We start from the raw sequence: 24,209 nt of genomic DNA, 5'->3' as shown, positions 1-24,209 counted from the left end.
ATATTTCTTTTTCTATTCTCAAAAAACCTTGCATTTCTTTTTGACCAAATTTTCCATCAAATGGCAAAAAGGAATAAGAACCCACAGCTTCTTCTTCATATCCATACTCTTTTTGTTAGGCCATTCCCACCCGAAAGAATCCAAAAAATAATTCCAGATCTTAGAAGTTTCAGAACAGTGAAGGAAAAGATGCATATTAGTCTCCTCTTCAGTACTACAAAAAAGGTATTTGTATGTATTTGATTTACCTGTCTTGAAAAGAAAATCTAAACTAGGAGCTCATTTATAAAACATAAAGTTCATACTAGAAAAGATACTTTTAAAGGAACCCGAGCACTCATAACTGTTTGTGAGGGAAAATAAGATAACCATCAACATCCAAAGACTCATAGCAATTGACAACATTGAAATCACCCCTTGCATCCCACTGTCTAGTATCATCCAAATCTGAATCACCCACAATATCAGCTGGGTCTCCAAGAGTTTGTAATAAACGAACCATTTCACCCAATTAATTCTCATTTAAGTTTCTTTTGAAATCTAAATCCCATGCATAAACAGAAGAAATGCACCCTATGATTGTCGCAGTTTTCTTTTTGGATAGATTATAAAGAGATGGAAAAGAAAGTTGCAAAGTGTTATTTCCTAGGCATTTGTCTTTCCAAAAAAGAATACTATAACCGTTGTTCAAATGAAATCTAGTGTTTTGAATAATATGATTCTTAGATTTCAAAATACCAGCCCTTAAACTATGACCCATAGACTTAGAAGAATAATTAGGAACAAAAGAGTTAAGATTATCTCCAAATTTTTGAAACACTAATTGCCTCCAACGTGCTTTATTCTCAGCTCCATATCTCCAAATCCAGTTGCAATGCAGGGCTTCATTAACAAGCTTCAACTTTTTAATACCAATACCACCCCTGGTATTTGGGAGATTAGCTTTAGCCCAATTAACCCAACTCTTTTTCTTTGAAGTTGCCGACGAGCCCCATCTGTTGATAATTCACAAGATAATAAGTGGTGTTTAATTATCAACATGGTTTGTGGTATGATATGCACCTACGAAAATTCAGATTAGTCGGGAATATGAACTATCTTTCCCAACCTATTATCCTGGCAATGGTGTTTTAGAAGCCCAAGTTACCCTTTCGGACCGTGGGAGCATGGGGGCGGTATCTGCTGAAGACATCTGACTTCTAATGTGCGATTCAAGACGTATTCCTCTTGCTTAGATGCCTCCAGATGAACTTGATTATATAAACAATTACGATCGACTAAGAATATTATTACTTTTTTTTATACTTATATTTTTATTATCTTTTTAAAAAAATTATTATTTTACTCTTTTATTTTGTAAACATCATAAAAAAAAATTTAAAAAAAACTTAAATTTAAAATAAAATTTATTTCTAAAAAAGAAATTTAAAATTAATTAAAAGTACAAAGGCATTATAAAAAATATATGGATAAGAGGTTCTTCCTTTTACTTCAAACTGACCGTATTTTGTTTTATTCAGTATCCCCCAATTAATTTTCATATTCCCGATTGTGGGTTCATGTGGTATCGGGTATCGTATCGGTTCTTATCAACATGCGGTGAAACGATGATATTGAGCGATATTGACAAATACTGAGGATTCCAGTATAATTTTATTATTGTCCATCATATAGATTTATGTCAGAGCAATTCTCAGTTAAACCCACAAGTTTTGCTATCTCAAACTTATTGTCAATGTTAGATGATCAAAATTATATCTTGATTTCTAGTCTACTAAGTCAAGTCTCAGACTAGGTTAAAATTTGGTAATTAAGTATCAGACATCACCCTCGAAAACAAAAGATCGAAGATATTTAGAGAACTTCTTTTATCAGGTATTGAAAAAGTGGGGGTCTAACAACCACATCCAATATTTCGCTTAGCAATCTGTATGGACAAACTCCAATATACTTTCAAGAGAATCAACTAGACAGTCAGACTCAATCTTATGAAAAGTACATCCAAGAGTTATGTCTCGATTTATTAATTCAATCCGCAATCAAACAAATAGGAATTTTCGAGCCCGATTCAATATAAGAAATAACTTGGACGGTATCAAAAACCAATATCCATGTGTCAATCAATTTAATTAACAACCAAAGGTTGGATACACAATTGATTGAACTTACGCACAACCTGTAATATTTCAATTATGTAAACAAATATAATGCTGAAAAAAATAATACAGACACCAGAAATTTTGTTAACGAGGAAACCGAAAATGCAGAAAAACCCCGGGACCTAGTCCATATTTGAACACCACACTGTATTAAGCCGCTACACACACCATCCTACTCCAAGTTAACTTCTGACTCGAATGTAATTGAGCCCTAACCAATATCACACTGATCAAGGTAAAGTCGCGTTCCTTACGCCTCTAGAACCACACCGGATTCTGCGCACTTGATTCCCTTAGCTGATCCCACCCAAAACTAAGAGTTGCTATGACCAAAAGTCGAAGACTTGATAAACTAATCTGTCTCACACTAGAAAAGTCTATTGAATAGATAAATCTGTTTCCCACATATATACCTATAAGTTTTGTTACGTCTTTTGATAAATAAAGGTGAACAAGAACCAATTGATACACCTTATATTCCCGAAGAACAGCCTAGTAATATCAATCACCTCAGAATAATCTTAAGTGTATGGTAGCGAAACAAGATATTGTGGAATCACAAACGATGAGACGAAGATGTTTGTGACTACTTTTTATCTTGCCTATCGGAGATTCAATTTCGAGCAAATCTTAGAGAGGATAGTACTCAATCACGATAGGAAACAATAAGATTAGAATACGCAACTACAGAAAAAATAGCTTGGTCTGGCTTCACAATCCCAATGAAGTCTTCAAATCGTTAACCTACTGGGTTTTGGAAAAACCTAAGTTTAAAGGAGAATCGATTCTAGTTGAAACTAATATCACACAGGAGTGTGGGGATTAGGTTTCCCAGTTGCTAAAGTTCTCCCATATATAGTCTTCAAATTAGGTTTTGCGATCAATGTTACCTTGGTAACAAAGCATTCAATATTCACTGTTAGATGAAAACCTGATTTTACTCAAGTTAATATCTTTCAACCATTAGATCGAACTTAGCTTGTTACACACAAATGAAAAGTGACTTCATTTAGATATGAGTAACCGTACCTAAACGTGTGCACCTTGTTGTCTCAACAATAGCTGACCGAAGTTAGCCATATGAACACTTTCATATCAACCATATTAATCTTAACCATAACTAGTTCAAATGACTCAAGTGAAACTAGTTCTAGAGTCTTTCAATTGTTTATATTCTCATAGAAGTATAGAAGACACAATTGAAGCAAAATCGATTTTGATTCACTCGAATCAATTCATGAACATTATAGCCACGGTTTGCAAAAGATTGCATTCCTTATTATATAAATCTATTAGTTCATGAACAAACCGATTTTAGAACATAACCTACTCAAGTATATGCAAACGGGTACACATACCTAAGTGGAAGGACTAAGTTTGGGTTCGCCAGTATGCGAACGGGTACGCGTACGTTCTAAATTCAGTTGATTTTCCGGAACTTGAAACTCACACTAGTACGCATACCTGTATGCATACTGAGTTCTCGGACTTTCATTAACCAACCAGTACGCACACGGGTATGCATACTATAGTTCCCGGACTTGGAATAACTTGCAACAGTTAGCATACAAGTACGCATACCGTGTTATATCCAATCATGGTTAATTGTTCTAAACTCCCATTTCAATCATTGAAACATTCTTAGAAGACGACAATAGCTGTCTCACACAAACTATTAGCTTCAAAGCAATTTTCAAGTGATCGAGTGAACAATACGAAACATTCCGAGTCTACATCAAATGACGTCTCACACAAATCATGTAAGATGTTACAAGGAGATTTTCACATGATCATCTTTTGACTTTCATCAAGAATATAAGATGAACTTGGTTAAATCAAAAGCTTACCAACACATATTTCGCGATATATGTAAGCGAGTTAAACTCAGCTCGAAATATCAAATGTGTATAATTGAAGTCTATATATCTATACGACTTTTGTCTCAAATAGGACATAGAGTAGATAGAATTTTAAGTGATAGATGAGTTCAAGTCTCTACATACCTTTTGTTGATGAAGTTCCACAAGCTCCCCTTAGTAGTTCGTCTTCAATCGATGAACGTCGTGAAGTCTAATGCTCAACTACACTTACTATCCTAATCCGAGACTTCGCTATAAGTAGACTAGAAATCAAGACTTATAGTTTTGACAACTAAACTTGACAAACAAGCTTGAGATAACAACGCTTGCGAGTTCGACCGACCAGTGCTTTAACAGGTATGTCAGACTGAAGTATTATATTTTACTCACTATCTTACCATTTTATCATTTGAGGACTTGTAGTAGATTTACAAAGAAGAAATTTCGGGTCAAGCTTGCCTTGTTAAAAATCTTGAAATATATGAGGCTAGCAGTTGGCAAACCCTATTCATGAACCGCAGCCATCTGAGTTCTCGAGTCGTGTAAGGTTGGCGAACCCGGTTCACGAACCGTAGCTCCCTGACTCATGAACTTTAGCCTTACGGTTCATGAACTGTTTCACCAATGGTCCCAGTAGAATTTAGCAGATGCTCAAAGGCTTACTGTTTTTTAAATATGTTTACCAATGCTTTGACTCTTTAAAATACTTCTAAGACTTCATTAATCACTAAAACACTTATGTGTGGATCATGATTAAAATATTAAGTGTTTAAATGAACATCAATTTGCTTATAGTTCTAAAGGCATATTTTCCAAAACAGAATGGTCATTATACACGGTTTTGCAACTGGACCACTTTGTATATTCTTCTTCTCACATGCTTACTTGAAATCCTATTTAGAGTTTCATTTAAACAGAGAAAGTGTTTACTTGATTGTCAAGTTATCTTAACTTGAATTCTAAGCAACCCTTAGTCTTGAAAAACTATAAATAGAGATGCTCTTTCAATTGGTAAATTCAATCCCTGATACTTTGTATCCTAATTCATAGCTATGGTCATCCTCTATTGACCTAAGTTTCCTCCGAGAAACATAATTAGGTCTACGACTGAAGACTTCATTTTGGGATTCTTGAAGCTAGGCCTGACTATATTTACCTTGATAGTTCGTGTGTCCTGATTTTTCGAGGTTCTTGCAATCTCTTTCAGGCCAGATATTTAAGAATCGCAAAATTATCTTTGTTTCAGGCTTTGTGATTCCTCAAGATAGATATCTGAAAACTATTCTTAATTGATAAGTTGAAAATTGTTCTTAAGAAGTGGTAAAGAATCCAGTATTCTCATCAAAGTGAGTGTAAGTCTTCCGGATTATGAGGTTTCCTAGCTTTGTCTATTGCAAATAGATTTCCAAGTCTTGATATTTGATCTAAAGGGACATCGAATATGCTTATCTGTTAGAGGCATATTGGTATCATAAGTCTTCACTTAGGTTGAAGCAAATTTAAGCTGTAAAGAATGTCAGCTAAGGGAATAAATTGCATAGACCCTTGCGAGGTTCAAAATATGTAAGGAGCGCAATTGTAGTTGAATCGCTTAGAGTGTGGATTCGGTCTCAACTACTTTCCAGTCTGAAGTCTAATAGTATGCTAGAGTCTGTAGCGGCTTAATACAGTTTGGTGTTCAAATCTAGACCAGGTCCCGAGGTTTTTCCCGCAATTGTGGTTTCGTCGTCAACAAAACTTATGGTGTCTTGTGTTTTTTCCTTTTCCGCATTATATTGTTTATATTTACGATAGAATTTACGCAAGTAGTACGTATTCAATCTTAGTAGATACATCCATTTAATTGTGATCGATTGCGAGACTTGTTTCTTGTAGAATTCGTACCTTGAAAGATAGATAACAAGTTTATTATTTGGCAGATTTTCGATTGAATTGTTTGGATACAACTAGATTGATCTTGGATATTGATTTTTGAGATCGTCCAATCTTGACAATCAGGTTCACGGACTCCTTTATCTATACATAATGATTGAGAAGACATAGAGATATAAACTCTATACACATATTGTCAAGGATCATTAAGTTTGTATGTTTGCAATTGTATTAAGTTTTGTTCATACAGGTTGTCAAACGAAAGAAGTTGGTGGTCTAATTGGTACACTCACCTTTTGAATTTCCATATATTTAATGTTAAATTAAGCTTTAAAGTATGATAAAAATAATAAATATAGATGATTGAACCATTGGATGTGAAAAATATTGTAATCCAAACAAATTATTACATCATATAAGACTGATAATATTTCATTGTCACCACTGGTCAGAAAAATAATGTAAAAATATATTAAAGTTCCAGTTAACTTCTTCAAAACACTGGTATCACATTACTAGAGTATATTTATAGTTATTAGATGGATTTTCAAAGGATCCTTCTTGTTTATTATAACACTCATGCATTGGATCTTGAGATTTTTTATCGAAATTCTATTGAACCTCTATTCTAAAAAAAGATCGATCATTGAGTTACATTGGATGCATTCCCTGGCTTAAACTATCAAATTTTGATTCGTCGCTCGAATATCTAGATTGTATATCATCTTGACTGTTGATGTTAGTTAATAAATCTAACTCTAATAGTCAAGTTGATAAAGTCCACATTTTGTGTTGTAAAAGACATAGATCTTGTCGTCTAGCGTCATGATCTTAATTTTGAATACCATTTGCATTATTAGGGATTTATAGCCGAAACGAATTTCTCTAGAAGTATATCCTTGTCTTCCTCCACCTTTATCTTCGTTTCCTTATTCATCACTACCACTTTCCCCAGATGTATGTTTGCTCCTGGCCTGAGTGTCTAAATCGAAATTCATCATGTATAAAAATTTGAGCTTTTCACTAACATGTATGTATTTTTGTATTCCGTATCATTCGGTATTGGGTAGGATTGAATGCGAAATATCTTCTGCCAAAGTGCAAAACTATTTTTCAACAACTAATAAAAGATAATTAACATATGAAAAAAACTTATTAAGTAGTGTTATTGATATGTTGTGTTCGAGAATAGGGATATCTTCTATAGGCTATATCGAAACACCCAAAAAGATTTAGAACAATCTTGGAATCAAATATTTCAGAAAATAGGGAATTACAGGAAAAAAATGAGTGATTAATGTAGAATATGTCTTTTTTTAGCCAAAAAGTCCATAAGAAAAGACTACGAATGTATGCGTGAACTAATTAACATTTACTTCTTGATTTATTTTTTTCGGAAACATAAGATAAATATGCTTGTTTTGATAAATACGTGTTAGATTAAAATGTCAAACAAATATTTATATATCATCATGTCTTAGGACGGATACTTGGTACATGCAGAGCATTATATATGGTGGATACTAAATTTTTGCTAATGAATTTTCCCCTTCCTTGTTGCACAGAATTGTGGATGAATTCTTGTTTTTTATTTTTGGTTTTCTCTGCTTACTATTGTCGACCTATAGGTTTTACCCAAACATTGAGTGGTCAATTATTAACCGCCACAATGATCAAACTATCACAGTTATAGCCGTTGACATATAATGAAGAGCAGGACCACCATTAACATCAAAATTCAGAAGACGCTGAAGACGTAGGCCTGCCACAGGTAGCGCTATGGTAAGGGAGAAAGACTTCAGTAATTTCAGAAGATAACACAAAAGTCTGACTGGTAACTTGAATGTGGTACTAGCCTTCATCACGTGACAATGCAGCGTTAATTGGGAAGAGACAAAAAAAAATACAAATTCTTATTCTAATTATCAAGGATTTTTCGTTGTTAACAATTCTTATTCTAATTATCAAGGATTTTTCGTTGTTAACATATCTGGTGACAGAGTTACAGATACTCTAGCCAACCAAACAAAACATTTTATTTGTAATCTTAATTGAGAACTATCCATCCTCTTTGCATTATCCAAATTTTTTTTTGTAAATAATAATATTATGAGTGGTGCTATAAACCTTCCATATTAGACGGCTCTGCTTGTGCTGTAATTAAGACTGCTAACGCTTAAGCCAGTTCTTTTAAATGAATACTTAATTTAAAAAGAATTAAAAGATAAAAAAATAAAAATGGTGGTTTGATTATTGATTTTGATGGTTTAGTTACCCGAATTGGAGGTAATAATAAGGAAATTGAGTCATTAATTTATTCGATGGCTTTGGTCGACTTATGAAAATAAATAAACAATAATCCGAAACTGCTATAGACCCCCCAAAAATATCCCCAAATCACTCTCCTAATAGGTGGCATCGTTTTGGATCATAGATTTAAGGAGGGTGGGGCCCGGGAAAAATAGGGGGTGAGTATTTGTGTGTGTCAGTGAGTGTGGGAAAAAGTGGAGGTAACTCTTGGAGAACAAAACATTTTCTCAATAATTTCCTTTCATTGCAATTTTGGAATCAACTTGCCTATACTGTAAACTACTAACTCCAATTAATACAAATGACTAACTACTAACAAGAACCTGATAAGGGCACACCCTCTTGTATGGCGGGTACATGACACCATCCTTGAATTTTTTTTACTCAATTCTGTCTATTACTCCTTCGAAGAGCTTAATTTTGGATTTATCTATGAAGAGGGGTGCACCTAGATAAGAATATTTTAAGTCTATTTTTTTAAAGGAGTCTTGAGATCATTCTTTGGTGTTTGGGACGTACTTTTTTACTAAAGAAAACTCCAGATTTGTCAAAGTTAATCATTTGACCCGAGGCTTTGCTGAAGGTTTCTAATATTTGAATAATAAAATTGCGTTCATCAAAGTCTGCTCTGATGAACAGAAGACAGTCATCAGTAAAGAAAAGGTGAGATATAAGGCTATTTTTTGGTGTTATCTTGACACCATGAATAGCTTTCTCAATTTTCTTTCCAAAGTTTGTAGTCATTGTTTGCGCCTTGGTCACAAAGTTGATACATTTGCTATTCTTAAAGGTCGACCACTTGAAGATATCTATGATATTTCAGTAAATTCTCCAGGTCCAAGTGATGATATGAACTAGTTGATCATGTTCAAATCTGGAACCCTAAAGACAATTTCGATAGTACTTGAAAGCCAGTTCCAGCAGAAACATATCTTAACCAACCAGGAGTGCAGGAAACTTTTCATGATATCTTTAGAACCTGTTTGCATAAAGAAAATCTCCCTTAACCTCTTATGTATGAAGTCTTAGGCCCTTTTGTTATAGATAAGGATATGCTGCAGGTATCCACTTCGGTACTTGGTAAAAGAACTTTCCCTTTTACAGTTGCTGAGTATTTTATACCTTTACCTGAATCGGAAAACGACTCATTCCAATCCGATAACTCAGAGACCTTTAGAGTCTTGGAAGTTGCAAATTGTCCGAGTCGGTCCCTCAAAATAAGGTCGGTCTTCTTCAGGATATCATTAACCCGGTACAGCAGGGTGGAACCCCATCCTGAATATCAGTAAACAGAAGACTTTCTTTCTCATTGTATGACAATATTAAGGTTTCCTTTGTTTCCCTTAATTCCATTTTATCCTCATCTTCTTCATCTTCAGCAATTCCCGTTTCTCCTAATCTTGATACCCGAATCATCATTGCATCTTCCTTTCAAACGTCGAACACTCAGCCAAAATCGACTTTTAAAATTACGGTTTCAGATTTCCTTTCTTCATCATCTTCTGAACACATTGGTTCCATTCCTTATTTGGATAAAGAAATTTTACAAATTGATCAATATGGTTCCAATCTACTTGAACGTGAATCTCTATCTAAAGGTTATACCCCAATTCCATTCCCTGATTTTACTCCTTCACAGCAACAGGAGGAGACACAGGTACTTCACTAAACTTTCGGCTTTTAATTTACAAGTTTTCTTTTATTAGTTAGCACAACATCTACTCTACAAATCTCTTATTATATTGTTAGCTTAGGCCTTTACCTTACTTAATTGCTTGATTATGCTTTTAAATTATAATCAAATTTTGCTTCATCTTTTTAGAATTCATATGAATTAGGACCCTCTAAACTACTGATTTTTATCCATATCAATTATGAAATTCATAGCATGGAATGTTCAGGGGTGTGGTAATCCTTTCGTACAAAATCACTTGCATCAATTGATCAATACTGACAAACCTGAAATTCTCTTCCTTTCCGTGACAAAATCACAGCCCTTATTTAGTGAAATCCCTTCTTAAGGATTACCCAAACATTCATATAGTCCATTCCATTGGCTTAGCAGGAGGATTAGTTGTGGCATGGATAGATGAATTTCATTTTGAAATAATCCAATGGAATATAAATATGATTAATATTCTGATTCAAACCAACCCTGAGTAAAAAAAAATGGTTATTAACATGTTTCTATGGTAATCTGTATCCTGCAGATAGAAATATTGTCTGGGACTATCTTAGTGTAATAGCAGATCAAGTTAACTCACAAAACCTACCATGCTTTCTTATAGGGGATCTTTAATCAATCAGAAAAACAAGGAGGCCTACACTTTAAACGAGCTGATTGTGCTTATTGTAAACACATTTTAAATAATGCTGGTCTCCTAGATTTGGAGTTCACATGTTGTGACTTTACTTGGAATAATTAAAGAACAGGTTCAACCAATATTCAAGAAAGATTAGATAGAGTTGTTTCTAATACGGATTGGAACTTGCAATTTCTTGGAACCAAACTAACTCATTTAGAGGCTGTAGGATTAGATTATAGTCTTATAGCCTTAACCTTTGATACTAATTCAGATATCTTTGAATATAACTTCAAATATTATGACACATGGCATAAGGAAGATACTTGTGTTCAAACGATTTTGGTGGTTTAATAATCCCAATTTGCGGTAATAATTACGGAACTGAGAGTCATTAAGTTATTCCATTGGCTTTGCCCTGACATATGAAAATAAAAATAAATAAAAATCTCCGTTCATTACAAAATTGGAATTAACTGTGCCTACATTGTAAAATTGTACAACGTCTCATCAAACAGCAGATTGATTAAAGATGGAGTCAGAAGAGCAATTATTAAGAGATGAAAAAGCAAACAAACCCAAGATTCAGAACGAAGCCACAGTCTCTTAAAACCAAAGGATTTTCTAAAGATGGAAAATTTTATTTGGAAGAGTTTTGGATAACGTTGTTAAAAAATTCAAATAAAAATAAACGTCTCTATCCGTGGGCTTTTGGGGTTCGTTTCTTCTCATTTCACCACCACTCTCTCCATCTCTTTAGAAAAACCATATTTGGTTGTCTAGGTTTGCAGAGAATGAAGAAACACTACTGGGTTCCCCATCACTTTCTTTGCTCTTTTTGACTATCTGGGACAAAAGAAAACCATTTCTCGAAAAAATTGTCTTTTAATAGAATCGATCCCTTCTTTTATTTTGCAGCAGATTTACATATTTGACAATAAAAGTCTGTCAAAAGCTGCAAATCATTTTTTTGGAGTTTATCAAGTCATGGGAAGTTTATAGCTACAGCTTCTCTTCTCACTGCTCTTTCTTCTCAGTAGGATTTTGGATTTTCTGTTGAACTGCTCCACCATCCACATATTACATTTTAGATATAGAGAGACGTTAAAATCATTAGCCTCTGTTGAAGAAATTAAAGCTGTTAGTTTTTGGAGTTTTCCAAACAAAAAGTAAGGTATATTCTGGATACCCCATTTGAAAATTTTCCTTATTTAATCAATTGATCAGGTAGAAAGAAAAATTGCAACCCTTCGCTCACTGTGTTTTCCATTGTGGTTTTGAGGTTTTCAGGGATTACTGATCATCAGCAATGGCAGGAGCTTATGGTTATTTCAGTCAAGGTTCAAAGGGTGAGAGCTCAAGAGAAGATAAAAATGATGAAGATTTTGATGAAGAAGATATTTGGAATATAGGGAAAGAAAGAAGAGAAACAAGTCCAAGGAAGCTCAAAAAATCATCAAGTGAGATATCATCTTTTGCTTTGAGAGGAGTTCCAACCGGGGCACGAATGATTATTCCAAAAAGACTCAATAATGAAGCAAGAGTTCATCAGCAATCATCTGCACCTGTTAATGTTCCTGACTGGTCAAAGATTTACATGAAAAATTCTAAAGGTACTGATTTTAGAACCGGTGAGAATGATGAAGATGATGGGGTTGATGCTAATGGTGTTAAGGTCCCTCCTCATGAATGGATTGCTAAGAAACTTGAAAAATCGCAGATTTCATCTTTTTCTGTTTGTGAAGGTGCTGGAAGGACTTTGAAAGGTAGGGATATGAGCAAAGTTAGAAATGCAGTTCTCACCAGAACTGGTTTTCTGGAGTAATAACTATTTTTCTTTTTTTACATATCAGCATCATGGAACTGCTTCATCATGGGTTCCATGATCTCTATCTCTAATTTTATAATTTTATTTTTGTTGGCTTTTTATATTACTATAAACTAAATTATTAGAAGTTCTTATCTAGTTCGGATGTGAACTCCTCCGGTGAAATGGAATGTAGAAGTCGAAAATGCTGATTTAGTCAGAGATGCATTTTGGTTGATGATGGGAGCTTGGGGATTTCCATTTGATTACTTAAAAAATATTATATATTAGGGAAGTCTCTGAGATTTTGTTTTTGTGGGATTCTTTTTTGTTTGTGTTGGTAGAATATATAATCCCCATCTAGCTAGCTACCTTTGTTTGTGTTGGTGAAGAAAGTAAAATTCAATAAAGATTTAGTTAATTAATTAGTCAGAGTTATATTTCTTTCTCTTGGATTATTTCTATAATAATTGTTTTTTTATGCATCATTTCAATTTATGATAAGTTGAGCCACATTTGTTTGCATTTTGCAACCTCGTCTATAATCTAGGAGGGGGGGTGTTGCATCCCCTCCTATCCTAGGAATGGGTTGGCCGGGAATTGAAAAGAAGAAGATTGGAATTGATGCCATTCATGGGATGATAGGCTTTTAGGGTGGGGTGTTGATGCTGGTTAAGGAGCATTCCTTTCTTTAATTCACCAATTATTGTTTGCAAGTGACATTTCAAACGAATTATCTCCAAATGGATAGTTATGTCTTAATCTTAATAAATTTAGTTAGTTGAAGAAAACGAAGTGCGGCATCTGACTTTTTTTTTGTTGTATCACCAATCTCACCAAACTGGTCTAGTATTGATTATATCTGAGCCCACTAGGTATAATCATGATGAAGGTGATTCTTATTCTAATCCTATATTATTGCTTAAGGTGATTCTTATTCTAATTCTACATTATTGCTTAAGGTGATTCAACTCTTTGTTGGTCTTGACAAAATCACATTGTTCTAGTCTTACTTTCATTTTCATCCGAAGAAAATAATAAATCAGAAGGGCTTTTATCCAAACCGCAAAACCGAAAGCCAGAAAACTGCACTTTCAAGATTTTTCCTTTATAAATACAAATGAGTGTATTAATGTTAATTTATTATAATACCCTGTAAGAACTATACAACTTGATATGAATCTCCTAACATAGCAACAGCCAATCAAGGAAATCTGTACCAAATAATTACCTATAAACATCAACATCATACTTCCCCTTATTTTCTGTTGATGTCTTGTGCATCTCATCTCTCGTGTGTATTGAAATTGTGGTGTGAAACCTCGGACACTTGCATTCTCTTCCGCAAAATTGCAAATGCCATTTACAAAATGATTATCAACTCAATGAATTAGTCGTGCACTTAAAATGACTTCTCGATTGCCTCATAGTCTGAAAGTTTGTATGGAAATGCAGATTCTTCGTTTGAACGTCTTTTAACCACACTCGCCCTTTGCATTAATCTAATCAATGCTTGCACTACTTCGGACACTGGAGGCCGAAACTCTGGTTCAGGCTACAAAAATCATTAAAATAAACTCGATTTGTATAATGCGTTCATATAGGAAGAGAAAGAAAGGATTTCCTCATATAAAGCACAAAATAACGTATCAAATAGAACTGGATATACTGTAAAGGATTATGCGTGTTCATAATTATATTAAATGGAAAGAAAAATAAAAAATTATATCTCATACTCGGTACTTCCTTTTGACAACATTTTGTGTTCTTACTCTAGCCCAAGCAAGGCTGCTTACTGGAATTAGAGACCCAAAATAGCATGTCATGTGAATTTCTATACTTACGCGCGTAGATTTACTTTTAGAGACCAAGTGCTTTGCTAAGGTTAGACTTATCATGTTATCTCTAGTCAAATAAGGGTTTCTGGAATTTTCAACATTTGGAAAGAGAGATTCAGAAAACCATTCATCATGAGCATTAGTAAAGAAGCAAACCTGGACGCATAAGGCAATAATGTCAGCAAACCGTGAAAGAGACTTCGCAGGATACATGCCATCTAGTGCAGGATCAACCATTCTAGACAACGCATCAATATCATGCAGTTGTGGAGTCGCCCATCTGACTAAAGATTGTTCAGTTCTTGGCCTTGAACTGCACAAATTTGAAGATTCAAAGATCATTCAGAAATGACAGCATCAAGAGATTGAGTCAGTCATGAAAACATTTCCAGCAAAAAGAGCAACACATCACAAAAATACTAAGCAGTATGTATACTTATCGAGTGGCTTCCGACCCGTCAGCAACTCTAACATAACAACTCCAAAGCTGTACACATCACTTTTGACAGTATAAATCCCTGACATAGCAAATTCAGGAGCACTATAACCAAAAGAGGCAACCATCTGAGTGGAAACCTGTATAAATTGTATGAGAACATCAGACGGAAGGCCAATCCACACAAGAATCCCAATAGCACACAACTTATTACAAAATTTGTTGCTACGAAGGGATGAGACGTTGCCACTAAAGAAACAGATGATTAATTTGATGGAGCCTCAAATTGGGTAACAATTTGGGTAAATTCATCCCAATAGGATGATTTTATCCTACGGCATTCGATATTCTTAAAACATTAATCCATTAAACCCAACCAATCTGATATTGTGTTACCTGCCGCTCAGTGTTTGGTGTTAATGCAGCTAGTCCACAATCCGACAAATGGGGGTTAAACTGTTCATCAAGTAAAATGTTTGCAGATTTGAAGTTTCTATGCACAACAGATGGCAAGCAAACTTCATGTAAGTACCTGGAGACAGCAGAAGAAACGTTCTTTAGAAAGATATGCAGGTGACAACATAACAGATCTCTGGAGTACTCCAAAGTGTACTTACTCCAGAGCCCTAGCAGTGCCAAGTGCAACCTTAACGCGGGCGTTCCATGGAAGTGATTTGCCACTATCATCCCCAAAGTGCAACATATCATGTAGATTTCCATTTCCAATATACTCATACACCAGAATGTGTTGTCCATGCTCGGTGCTATATCCCACCAGTGTAACAATATTAGGGTGTCTAAGACGGGACATGTTTGAAACAGCTTCAACAAAATAATCGTCCTCCTGCAATGACAATGCCGCACTATCGATCTTCTTAACTGCCAAAATCTATCAAAACAACAAGAACGAAATCAGTAACTTATGAGAAAACTGAACCAAAAGAGATGAATTGTGGTTACAACTGCATCTGGCCAAAATATTGCCATGGATAGGTTTTCTTGGCAATTTTTAGTCAAATATAGCTGCCAGAAATAGATGGATCTGATAAATTATGCCCATAACAACTTTTTTCTTATATTCTTCTATTTGAGCATCGTTAAGATCAAAAGAACTTAGGATAGGGCATAGAACTTAGGATAGGGCATCGCTAGTTTGTAAATTACTCAGTTTTAAATAGACACATACACGGTAATAGAGATGATGGGTTAGATAATGACAATTTGACAAATGCATTTTACAGTCAGAGGGAAACCTTATTTACTTAATCTTCAGAAGAATGCCCAGAAATTCATATTATGCGATGTATACATGCAGAAAGATCAGAGGCTACTTTAAGAATTTTATTGAAGGAGTATCTTGATTACCTTTTCATTGGGGAACTCCGCCCTGTAGACACGACCAAGAGAACCTTCACCAATTAGACATTCCTGACCAAAGCTGTTTGTTGCAGTTTGCAGAGAAGCGATAGTATAGGAAGTTGCAGTAATAGGGCTACTTGTTCGCTTTACAGACCCAGGTTTACCAAATCCTCGCTCGCCCATCAAAATTTCTGCAGGCAGGGGTTTCAGATCTGTTGTAGTGGCCGTACTTTTGATCCTTGGGTCTTGAACTTCTGCATTAATTACAAGGGGGAAAATGATAAATCAGCTGGTCCCCAGTAAAGTACACCTTCATATCACTAGACAACATCCATCCAGACTTGTTCAAAAATGAGACCCATTAAAGAAGAGGAATTATGAGGGAGGGGAGAAGTACCAAATCATACTCCTAAAATTACACGTTTATCTGATATCCTGACCAATGAAATTTAGTTATTCAATGACTTCCATGTTATTCAACTTCGACATTCAAAAATTTGAGCATGATGCAGCTGTAATGAAGGCAACTACCCCACTTAACAAAAATAACTCTATTGTATACCTTATCCCAATGAGCACTTGATATCAATATGAATAGACATTCTTGACTGTCATCTCTATGTGGTATATGAAGGTATGTGGGCTGCCACAAAAACGTTCTCGGGCAATGGTTCTCCGAGTTAACAATACGGACAATTCCATCTGATCATCTAGTGTTAGCAAATTGATGTAGGACACAAAACGGCAGAACCCCGTACCTAGAAGAAAGGGAGCGCCGAACACATGAGAGTTAACTAATTTTGGTTATTTAGTCTAAGTTTGGTTTGTTTTGAGTCATTTTAGCCAAGGAAAAAGGATTCTGTTGCTGGTTGATGGCATGGACTCATATTCTCTACATTTGTCTAGATTTATAGTTCTCTGTAGTAGCTTTATTTTCTAGGGTTATAGCATTTGATTTTAGAAGCCTATAAAAAGACTGTGTTGTTTCTTTTTTATTCATGGAATTAAGGATTATTAAACTTGCTTCCAGTTGAGAAGTTTTATCTAAGTGTGTGATTTATTGTTCCTGTACTGTCACCCTACACCACAAACGTACAAAATTCTAAAGAAAAGTTTATTCAACACTAGCTCAGTACTAAATATTGTGCTTGTCCTGAAGAAGTATTTCAAAAAGAGAAGTTGGAGTGGTAAACAAGGAGGGAAGACGTCAAAGCAAGGTGCATGCAAATTAGACCAGTTTTACATTTAGAGTAAAATATCAAACAGTACTAGCAACCCATAGTTATAATGAATAAAAGAGGAATTCTGGCCAGAGATGAAAAAATTTGGACGTATGAAAATACAAATATGTAGATTACCTTTATCCGCACCAAGAGAAAGAGCTCCTAAGAAATCCCGTGAACTCCTTTCATCCTCTTGTTTGTCTTTTGAAAATCTTCTGAAGCAAAAAACAAGAGCTAGCATTGCACATACAAGCACCACTATAGAACCCACAACTATGCCTATTATAGGACCCACTTTCAACTTTTTCTGCTGACTCGAATGTGAACCCCCGCCGTCAGATCCATCCCCCCGAGTACGGTTATGCTTATCATGAGATATACCTGGAGGAGGTGAGGTGTATGGTGGTGGGGGAGGAGCAGGGCCATTGTCGAACGAATTCCCATCAGATCTGTTAGTTATTGTGAAGTCAGAAGAACGTAAAAGTCTATTGTAATGAAGCCAATAGGAGTACACCTTAAGTAAATAAAATACCAACTACTAACAACATATACATGCTTTTAAAGCAATTTGGACAGCATGCATCACATACTAAGACGCGTAGAACTTACATAAGATTAGGGATCGACTTAAACTCCCATGGTATCCAGCCAGTGAAATGGTTATTTGCAATATTTCTGTTCCAAAAGGAAAGGTGTGAGACAACGGAGCTTCAGTTACTGACACTTCAAGTTATAAGACAAAAAGAAGAGAAATGCAAGGAACTCACAGATTGGTTAACGGCAGACCAGCAAGAACATTAATCGAACCTGTTAACTCATTGCTTTGAACATAGCTGCCATATATTTAGATTTATGAATAACAAACCCGCAAATACTTATATAGACAAACCTTGAAGCAGATCTAGTGTTCCTGGCATACTCACAGGCTAGAAAGGTTGGACATGGAACTAAAAGAATTTGGAAGATCTCCAGCGAAGTTGTTGAATGACAGATCCCTGCGCGAACAAAACACCCACATGCAAAAAATAAACAGGTAGAACAGTTCCCAGTCGAAGTAACCAAATGCATATGTCGGACACATGATATATGTCAAAGTTTTGTTCTGCAGCAGGAGAGGACTTCAAAATGAGAGTGGTGCCTGTATCTGACACACCAATGACTAACTACAAAACCTGTACCCACTGGCCATGTCCTATAACTTCTGATAGAGTTCTACATCAAAATTATTTGAGTGTGTAAAAGGTTATAGAGCAAAGACTAATGATCCACTATTTATAGATCATGGGGATCAGGCTAATCTAAGATAACAAGCAATAATAGAAAGTTACACTTTGCTTACATTTATGATACCTAACAACTTCCTTTCTTTAATTTGCACAAGAGGATATGAAGGAAATACGAAAACTGCATTGGTGACATTAATACAGGAATTCTTCCTGCATATAAATCTAGACGAGGGTATGATACATGAATAACTCCTACATGGATTTTTATATCTGGGGCAGGACACACAGCTAATAGTTATTGATAAACATTTGATACTCACTAATCTAATACGCTCACAAGGATGGCATTAAGTAGAATGTTTTACAGTATCATCTTTTCAATTATTAAGCCACAGAAATCGACGCATACAAAGACATTCTTTGCACTCGTAGGAATTTTAACTTAAGATTTCAAGCTGTCAAATAGTACTTATAACTGGGGACAATCCCCACATAATACAAGCAGTATAAGCATAATGCATGCCTCTGAGGATTTGCTTCATAACTTTGAACTTGTATATACATTGCCCATATAATGTGCTTACGTCTATTATGCGGATGTCATTCATGCTGCATAAGAAAAATAACTCAGGGAATCTCCTTGCCTTTCCACTCAAGTATCGTTGCTTGGTAGAATGCTGTCCTGAGATTTACCTATTGACAACTTCCTAGACTGTTCGTTCTTAGCATCTGGGAAATCTTGTCTTTGATTTTAACTACACAATGCTTTATCTCTCTAGCATCTAATATGTAGCCACTGTGGATCCTGAAAGTTACATTGTAATGCAACATACTCTATTTCACATGAACACAGAAAGCACACCACTATAAACCTAGCGACGCGAGTTATTTCGGCATTCCAGAATCAGTAAGAGTAAATAGGCAAAAACAAAATTGCGTAAGTAAAATCTTTGCAGTCAAGATATTGAATTACGAAAGCAAATAAAAATCTCAAATATCTTACATGAGCGAGACAGCCTGAAGATTGGCAAGTATATCCCCAATTGGCTGTGACAGAGAGTTCTGACTAACATTCCTGGAATTAAAAACATTAGATAAATTTTAACACCAAGCATACGATCTGAATTTTACTGAAAGAAAAAAAAAACCTTGAGACCCAAAAAACTTAAAAGTAACTTACAAGTAAATAAGCGAAGTCATGAGAGAAATGGAGTACGGCAGGTTTCCTGTTAAATTGTTCTTTGCAAGATTTCTGCATTGTAATAAACTTTTGAATAAACAAACAATTCATAACCAAATCAACAAAAAGAACAAATGAAATTGGACATTACAGGGTTGTAAGATTTGGTGGCAATTGATATGGTATTGAATCATGAATAGTGTTGTCACTTAAATCCCTACAAAACAACCAAACAAATTAGCCAAAAGAGAAGTTAAATCTAACATATCCATCAAATTTATGACAAATTCTACAAAAGAAAAAGTTCCTTACAGCGTTTTCAAATTGAAAAGGTCTGATAGCAAATATCCCAAAGTTCCAGTTAGTCCCAATCCTGAAACCTGACTGTTTTTGTTTTTTCAAGTAAACAACAAAACAAGACATCAAAATCGATCACAGAAAGAATCAAAAAATCAAAAGAAATCAAAAGAATCAAAAACGTACATGGCTACAACAGAAGACCCCTCACAAGTAATCCCCTTCCATGATTCTCCACAAGGATCACCAGAATCTGATTTCCATCCAGATAGTTGAGACGGACTATTCAATGAAGTATAAAAGACTTGTAAAGCTCTGACTGCAAAACCAAAAATCCCAATAAATAAATCTTAGTCAGTCATTTTCAAATTAAAAAAACAAAATCTGATTTATTATTTTTATTTAATTTATTTCTGAGAAATTTTTACCATCAGCTGGATCAGTAGTAGCTTCAACGAGAGAACCACAAACAAAAATCAAGGCTGTAACAGTGAAGAAGAAGACATAAGGTGAAGTAAAAGAATAAGAAAACTTTGATGTTTTGCCCATCATCTTCACTGTTTTCTTAATGATTTGTTGGTTTTAATAGACATGCAAAGCCGCCATTGAAATGCAGAGTAGTAGAAGAAAAACAGTTTATAAGTTCAGATCTTCTTCTTCACCATTAAAGAGAGAGATTCGAAGCTTTGAAGAGTGAGTGAGAGAGAGTGTGGAAGTCTGTCGGCTATACTAGGCAAAGAAAGTATGGAGGTGAGAAACAAAATTCGCTATCACACAGTAAACAAAGAAAAGGGGATTTATTAATGGAGTTTGTATGTTTTTCATAAATGTTGTGGGTCCTCAGTCCTACTAAAAAGGTGACATTGACTCATGAGACCAACTATCCCTGGGGATTTTGCGGAATAGGTCGCCGCATCTGGCAAAGTGTGATACACGGTCAGGCAACCTCTATTTTAAAACAGGATACAAGAGGTTTTGATCGGAGATCAGCCTTCAAAAAGAAAAAAAGTTTTTGTGGTGTAGAGAAGAAAACTACGTTAATTTTTTTTCTTTTTTGCTTTTTTAGACATTTTATCCACTAGATATGTCAGAGATTTTATTTTTGAATCGAAAGTAAAACTACTAATATCACAAAATATACGGTGACAGGACTTATAGTGTGTTTGGATGCATACTCAGAAGTTATTTTTCGACTTCTGAAAGTCAAAAAATCAGAAGTCAGATTGGCAATAATATTTCAGAACGATTTCTAAAAACAGAAAAATCATCTTTTTGTGAGGCAGAATAGTTCTGCTTCTGAATTCTACTTCCGAAGAAGCAGAAGTCAGAAGCAGTTGAAAACTATAAAGAAGGAGAAGACTCACCAAACAAGTAAGTCATACATGAAGGAGGAGAAACTAACCACTGATCATACGGATGATGAACATCATAAACTGCTAAGGAGTGAGCCATAGAATTGGCCTTTTTTTTTATGAAACTAAACTCCATGGACAAAAAGAGGCGTAACATATTCTTAATCCTTCCAATGGTGTTCTTGATATGCCAAGGAATATGATTATTGTTACATTTCAAGGAATTAATCACAATGAGAGAATCACCTTTGATGGCGATGTGTCTTAAATCCTTACCGAATGCAAATTGCATGCCCACCAATGCACCATAAGCTTTTGTTTCCACTGGAGTATTCGAGTCTAAACCTTTTGTCTGACACCCATTTCGTCTGGCACCCATTTTGATTTAATGTTAACTTGAACTATACAAGGTATCTCTAAAGGAATACTTTGATGCTCGATTAATAATTTTCATTAGATTTTTACAGTCATTTCTTGTATAGGACGAATTTTGATTCAACTCAGCTATCCATTTAAGAGATTCCAACAAGGTGTTTGCTTCTGCATTTAAGGGGAAAAAAAATTCAGTGTAAACCTACTCTATAATTCCTATTGTGACCTGTTTTTTTCAGTTAGATAAACTCATTCAATAGTCTGAAATCCGAATCCATATAAAAGACGTCAAAGGATCGATAGTATAAATCCATAATAGATGCCAACCAAAGATACAAATAACATCACTTACCTCCAATTTATTAGTCATTGTGTCTACATAATTATGCTCTATATCCTCGTGAATTGGTCTCATTGTTGTCAAGTCACTAAACTCCTTACTATTAATTTTGTTCTTTGAGACTTAGAAAAATATCATTAAATGTACAATACTTTTATATTTCCATAAAGACCATAGAATAAATGTAATTTTGGCTGGTTCGATTCCTAAAATTTTATCATTCATCTAACTGTTGAGCCACTCTTTAATATTTATTCGTGATTCAAGTTAAAAATATTATTAGTAAAGGATAAAGCAAACCAAACTACTTTGGAAAAGCTACCTTCCACAAAAAGGTTTATTTCATCTTGTGTGATATCATTGTTAAGAGCTTACAAAAAGCATATATGTTCTTGTTATATTTATAAATACTTTTTTCTCGTGAAAAAACTCTTCAAACTAATTTCGAACAGAATATTTCAACCCCATAAATGCACTTAAAATTCCAAGAAAAAAATCAAGATTTTGTTTGAGTAGGATTGATTTTTTTTCTTCAAATACATATAAACAAATTTTGTTGTAACTTCCTAAATGGATTTAATTTCCATCTGATTCTAACATGTTCTTCTAAGTCAAGACTCATAAACTATATATATATATATATATATAAGTTAAGACTTATAGACTATATACATATACACTCGTATTAATGTATTTTAAAATTATATTCAAGTTCCAGTTTTTCCAGTTTCATCAAAGAGCTGATTGACAGCCTTAGGGATGTAATCATCTATTATGAAAGGAGTTAAACTTGGCTAGGTGACTGACGCCAAACCAGATATTAATATCAGATTTCAATATTTGCATGCTAAACACGATTTGATTTTATTATTTCTAAGCCTTTTTCTTTCATGATTATTCTAAATCAAGGAGTTATTATATTTTCTGGATTTTTTAAGATGATAGTATTAAAGTAATATTTATTTTGAGCGATTTTGGACCAAATTTGTTCATTTTCTTGTAACGCTTTCCATTTTGTATTTGTTATAGCAACTCCAACGGGTACCATCTAATTGTTTGGTTTGCTATTCCTGGTGGATAGATAAACTAATTTTTGGATAATGGGAGAAAGGTTTAGCGACTCAGAATAAGCCGGTCGGGTCACTAGAGCCGAGACTCGTCCCAATGTGGACCGACCATCCCATAGTGATTCGGTAACGGTCAAAATTCTAACGGTTATTTCCCCCCCTATATTCAATCCATTCACACATTCAACTCACATCAAAATTCAATCTTCTCTTGAATTTTTTCCACTATAAATCTTTCTCATGAAATCTCATAAGGAAATTTCTCTTTTATGTAAAGCCAAATTTGAGGCTGTTGTAAATAAAATATGTGGTAATTTCAAAAAAAAATGAAAATGGTAAAAAAGAAAGATTTGTGCAAGTTTTAGAAGATATTCTACGAAAATGTTCTGTTAAAAGACTAAGAGAAGCTCCAGTTTCGAAAGTTGACAACTGAAGTTTAAAAAACAAAAGAGAAACAGTTCACGAGCACAATGAATGAAAGTTACGTCAAATGAACAAAACCAGGGGGCCAAAGATTATACTAGATTTTTATTGATGTAATTATTTAAGTTCATATTATTGTCTTAGTTTATATCTTGTAAAAGATAATGAAAATATTATACCTTAAATTAGACTTCCATTTTATCTTAAGTGATACTTGTTACATTTAAACTTACATATATAGTAACTTGATTTCATAACGACAACAATAACATCGATCATTCAAAATGCTTAAACTCTCATTCGTTTTCTTCAATAAACAGAGCTTGAGCCATGGTTTTCTGAAAAACAAATAAAGAACAAGTTAATTAACATGATTTTAATTAAACTATAATGCATTTCCTCAATGAGGACAAAGGTATAAAGATACTCACCAGTTCTTCGTTGGACAATCCATAATTATCACAGTAAACTATCCATAAGTAATTTCGTATATCGTTTGACATCCCTACTGATGAATGCAAATCTTAGTTTTAGGCTCTTGTTATTTCTTAAATATTCATTTCGCAACGATACAAACCTTTGCAACACTCTTTCCAAGAAATAGTCACTAGTCATATTTCTCGATACAGTATGTATCCAACATCGAATAAGAGTACATCTTCTTTCATAGTAAAGATAGGGAGAGCCCTTCAGGTGCATTAAAGATATGATTGAGATGAACCACATCTAAGGATGTTGAAACAAGCTTTATAAATAAAAGGTTTGTCGTGAGTTTCCTGTCATTCA

At 34.5% G+C, this 24,209-nt stretch overlaps 2 protein-coding genes across 5 annotated transcripts; one reads left to right on the top strand and one right to left on the bottom strand.

The window, feature by feature from the left end:
* The first annotated feature begins 11,228 nt into the window (after positions 1-11,228).
* LOC113348574 lies at positions 11,229-12,754 on the top strand. Of its 3 annotated transcripts, none has more exons than XM_026592402.1 (2): positions 11,229-11,672; positions 11,794-12,754. In XM_026592402.1, the coding sequence occupies exon 2, from the start codon at positions 11,813-11,815 to the stop codon at positions 12,326-12,328; it is 516 nt and encodes a 171-aa protein (XP_026448187.1). In that variant the 5' UTR covers positions 11,229-11,672; positions 11,794-11,812; the 3' UTR covers positions 12,329-12,754. The 3 variants fall into 3 exon arrangements, with proteins under 3 accessions (XP_026448187.1, XP_026448186.1, XP_026448185.1); XM_026592401.1 differs by having other exon boundaries at positions 11,786-12,754; XM_026592400.1 differs by having other exon boundaries at positions 11,229-11,677.
* A 601-nt stretch (positions 12,755-13,355) lies between these two features.
* Positions 13,356-20,632, bottom strand: LOC113348571 (protein STRUBBELIG-RECEPTOR FAMILY 8-like). 2 transcript variants are annotated; one of them, XM_026592399.1, is made up of 16 exons: positions 20,298-20,632; positions 20,056-20,188; positions 19,885-19,956; positions 19,724-19,789; positions 19,573-19,644; positions 19,396-19,467; positions 18,090-18,161; positions 17,934-17,999; positions 17,776-17,841; positions 17,302-17,615; positions 15,950-16,197; positions 15,202-15,473; positions 14,981-15,116; positions 14,585-14,724; positions 14,305-14,461; positions 13,356-13,855 (listed from the first exon to the last, which is right to left on the bottom strand). In XM_026592399.1, exons 1-16 carry the CDS (start codon positions 20,419-20,421, stop codon positions 13,829-13,831), a joined length of 2,037 nt encoding a protein of 678 aa, XP_026448184.1. In that variant the 5' UTR covers positions 20,422-20,632; the 3' UTR covers positions 13,356-13,828. The 2 variants fall into 2 exon arrangements, with proteins under 2 accessions (XP_026448184.1, XP_026448183.1); XM_026592398.1 differs by having other exon boundaries at positions 13,363-13,865.
* Positions 20,633-24,209: the final 3,577 nt, after the last annotated feature.

This window comes from Papaver somniferum, chromosome 2, assembly GCF_003573695.1.
Source record: "Papaver somniferum cultivar HN1 chromosome 2, ASM357369v1, whole genome shotgun sequence".
NCBI lineage: Eukaryota > Viridiplantae > Streptophyta > Magnoliopsida > Ranunculales > Papaveraceae > Papaver > Papaver somniferum.
The sequence above is the reverse complement of the archived record's forward strand: the minus strand, read 5'-3'. Positions and strand labels throughout refer to the sequence as shown.